Source organism: Manis pentadactyla, chromosome 9, assembly GCF_030020395.1.
Source record: "Manis pentadactyla isolate mManPen7 chromosome 9, mManPen7.hap1, whole genome shotgun sequence".
In the NCBI taxonomy this organism is placed as follows: Eukaryota; Metazoa; Chordata; class Mammalia; order Pholidota; family Manidae; genus Manis; species Manis pentadactyla.
In genome coordinates this window covers 20,101,395-20,104,928 of record NC_080027.1, presented here as the reverse complement: position 1 = coordinate 20,104,928, position 3,534 = coordinate 20,101,395, and the positions used below count along the sequence as shown (strand labels likewise).

At 38.5% G+C, this 3,534-nt stretch overlaps 1 protein-coding gene across 1 annotated transcript; it reads right to left on the bottom strand.

The window, feature by feature from the left end:
• Positions 1 to 2,292: 2,292 nt before the first annotated feature.
• Positions 2,293 to 3,252, bottom strand: LOC118908052 (olfactory receptor 1038). The gene has a single exon (XM_036877116.2). The coding sequence runs from the start codon at positions 3,250 to 3,252 to the stop codon at positions 2,293 to 2,295; it is 960 nt and encodes a 319-aa protein (XP_036733011.2).
• Between the last annotated feature and the right edge of the window lie 282 nt (positions 3,253 to 3,534).

Below are 3,534 nucleotides of genomic sequence, written 5' to 3'. Positions count from 1 at the left end.
GGAGAGAAGTAGGTTTTCAAGGGGAAGCCAAGTTTCAGCTTAAGAAAGGGGAATTCAAAGGTTGAAGATGTTGGAGAGTTTGGTAATATCAGAGCAAGGGCTACCTAGGTTCCAAAACATCAAAGAAATAGAAGTTCTAGAAAGAATAAGAGCCGGGAGAGGCTATAACTTGCAATCACAAGTTAGGGAGGTGATGGAAGAATCCTTCAAATATTACAAAAAGAATCGCCTCCTGCAGTCATCAGTCTGATGGGAGCATGCCCAGGTTTCTGCAGAGCACACTCCTGTATAAATACTGTTAATACTAATAAGAGCTATTTTGATTATTTAGTACATGGTATAAAATAGGAACTGTTATAAACATTTTAACATAGACAAACTCATAGATCGCCTTTCTGAAATTGCCTTGATCTCTGGTTCAGGGAGGAATTCTTGCCTTTCTGAAAGGAGATCCTTTCTATAAACTACGGATTGAGGTTAAGAATCAAGCACTAGTTAGTGAATTATGCCACTTTACCTGCTCAAAACGTCATTAAAAACTCTTCCCTTTTAATTAGTCAGAAACCAGTTTGCATGTTACAAAGTCTTCCTAGAATTTTTTTCTTCTCCCTCTTTGCATGTGGAAAGAAGAAGGCTGAAGGGGGGTTAAATATTCTATAAATATATAATCACTAGTAATCTTCATAGATTACACTCTAATATTGCTTTGCTAAGGTCAAAATACATAGGAAAACCAGGCGTGCTTCTGACAATTTATTAATATGTAAGTTAAGTTATATAATTGAAAGGATATTGATTAGCATTTAATCATTGTTCTTGTAATAATTGCATTAAACAGAAAGGTGCAGCGAGACCTCAGAAAACCCCAGAAGAGCAGATCCTCAGGTGAGGCATCAAGATTCTCTAAGTCTGAATTCCTTTACCTATAAAAAGACTGTCTATGATGCTTCTGTGTGTTTTGAATGTGATGAAGGACAATACGTGTGTGTATCTTTCCATATAAACATATACTCTAGATAAAGTGTGGGAAAAAGCAACACCATGTTTCTCTGTTAAACCTGCTTGAAAATGTGAGAATTCATTCAACTTACAAGGTTCTCATAGCGCCTTATGGCGGCAGATCTGGTATTTACAGATTGGGTGCAGAAAAGGAAATAATCACCTTGATTACAAACCTCAAATTTTCTCCTATATAATGAAGATTCTCCTTCTAAAATGGTAAAATCTTAAGATAATATTAAACCACTAATTCATTTTTTATGACATGTTAAAATAATAAAATCATATCAAATCACTACATTTTTAAATTTCATGTCATGATCCTATAAGGGTGATTGAATACAAGCAGGCACAATTAAATGACATTGTAACTTTAGATTACTTCTATTTGAACAAATATGCACATACACAGAACTTATGCATTTAATAACACAATTTCTTATAAGTGAATAACTTTCAATTATATTTAAAAATCTGGTCATGACACATATAAGTTTAGGTAACCTATAATACCCTTTTTTTTAACACCCATAACACCCATAGACTTGAATTCGCATTTAGAATTTTCACATTACCACTTATATGAACTTAGGCTATTTATGAATGATTGAGGCCCAAAGGTGGAACCTCACACTTCTCTTAGATTTGTGTAATTGTATGAAGCAAAACTATTTGATTAAGGGCCTGGCAGGTGGTAGAAACTTAACCAGGCCTTGTCCCTCTTACTTAAAGACTGAAAAGCCTTTGAGAAGTCAACGGATTATCTTTAAGGATATATACAAACATTTATATAAGAAACACTTGCATAGCATTTATTATCACAGGACACTGTTCTAAGTGTTTGTAGCTAGGAACCTATTTAATCTTCAAAACACACCAATGAGTTTGGTCCCATCATTTTCCAGAATTGGAAACAGAACCCCAGACCTCAGGTCAATTGTCCAAGGTTGTACAGCTAGTAAGGGAAGAAAATAGCATTAAAACTCAGGCAGACTTAGTTCCAGAGTTCTGAATTCTAACAAAAACATGCAACTGCCTTTGCTTGAGATACACATATGGGTGTTTGAGGGCATGTTTGAACACAACTTCCGTGGTCTGTAAAGGCTTGATAATGGCCTGAATCATACTTTGAGTCATACTGACTTCCCAGGATTGGCCTGAATCCAGTAAGAAAAGGTCAAGGTCTGGGGAAGTAGCCATCACATTTTCATTAGGAAAGAAAGACAAGAAATGTCAACAACAGAAAGTTTCACTTATTTCCCTTCCTGTATTTAATAAAGCATTTATTCTTTATTATTTTCTTAATTTTAATATCTTTAAGGTTTCACAACCATTATCCAAGCCTTTCTTCCAGGCCTCTTTCACCTCTTTGTTCCTTAGACTGTAGATTAGGGGGTTCAACATGGGGATCACCACTGTGTAAAACACAGATGCCATTTTGTCTGTGTCCAGGGAGTGGTTTGATTTGGGCTGTAGGTACATAAAGATCAGTGTGCCATAGAAAATAGTGACAACCACCATATGGGAGCCACAGGTAGAAATGGCCTTGCGTCGCCCCTGAGTCGAGCGGATCCTTAGAATGGCGGTGACGATGAAGATGTAGGAGGTGAGGACAATGGAAGAGGAACAGATCATATCAAAACCAGCAAAGGCAAAGATGAGAATTTCTTTCATGTGAGTGTCTGAGCAGGCCAGTGCCAAGAGAGGGAGGTCATCGCAATAGAAATGGTTGATTACATTGGGGCCACAGTAAGTTAGACGGAAGGTGACAATGGTGTGGAATAGGGCAACCAGAAAGCTGTATATGTATGGGACTGCCACTAACTGAATGCAGACTTTTGTTGACATCAGCATTGAGTAATGCAGGGGACTGCAGATGGCCACATAGCGGTCATAGGCCATGGAAGCTAAAAGGAAACACTCGGTGATCATAAAGGTGAGAAAACAGCCCAGTTGTGTTGCACAGGCATGGAAAGGAATAGTGTTGCATTCCACCACAAAGTTCACCATCATCTTCGGCGTGATGGCAGAGGAGTAACAAAGGTCAACGAAGGCCAAGTGACTGAGGAAATAGTACATCGGTGTGTGGAGCCGAGCATCAATCCTGATTAAGGTAATCAAGCCAAGGTTGCCCAGCACTGTAGCCACGTAGATGAGTAAAAACACCACGAAGCATGGGGCCTGAAGCTCTGGCCGGTCTGTAATTCCCTGGAGAACGAATTCAGTGACATAACTGATATTAACTTCAGCCATTTATTCTGGCAGAATTTGCTGCAACTTGAATAAAATTGATGCTTTTCACGGCCCCTGCCAGTGTTGGGGGAAGATGATCACTGGTGTCTTCTTACCTTGAATCGTGTCATCTTGAGGACAAAAAGTGCACCTTTGCTCTCTGATGACATGCCATTCTTGGCCCAGGGACAGGAGTCTCTTGCTCTCAGAATAGTCTTCTTCACTGTTATTTGGCTTTATAATTTTAGGAAATAAGGGGGATTCTGGTTAAAAGTTAAATACTATTTATAAGAAAACACTTGA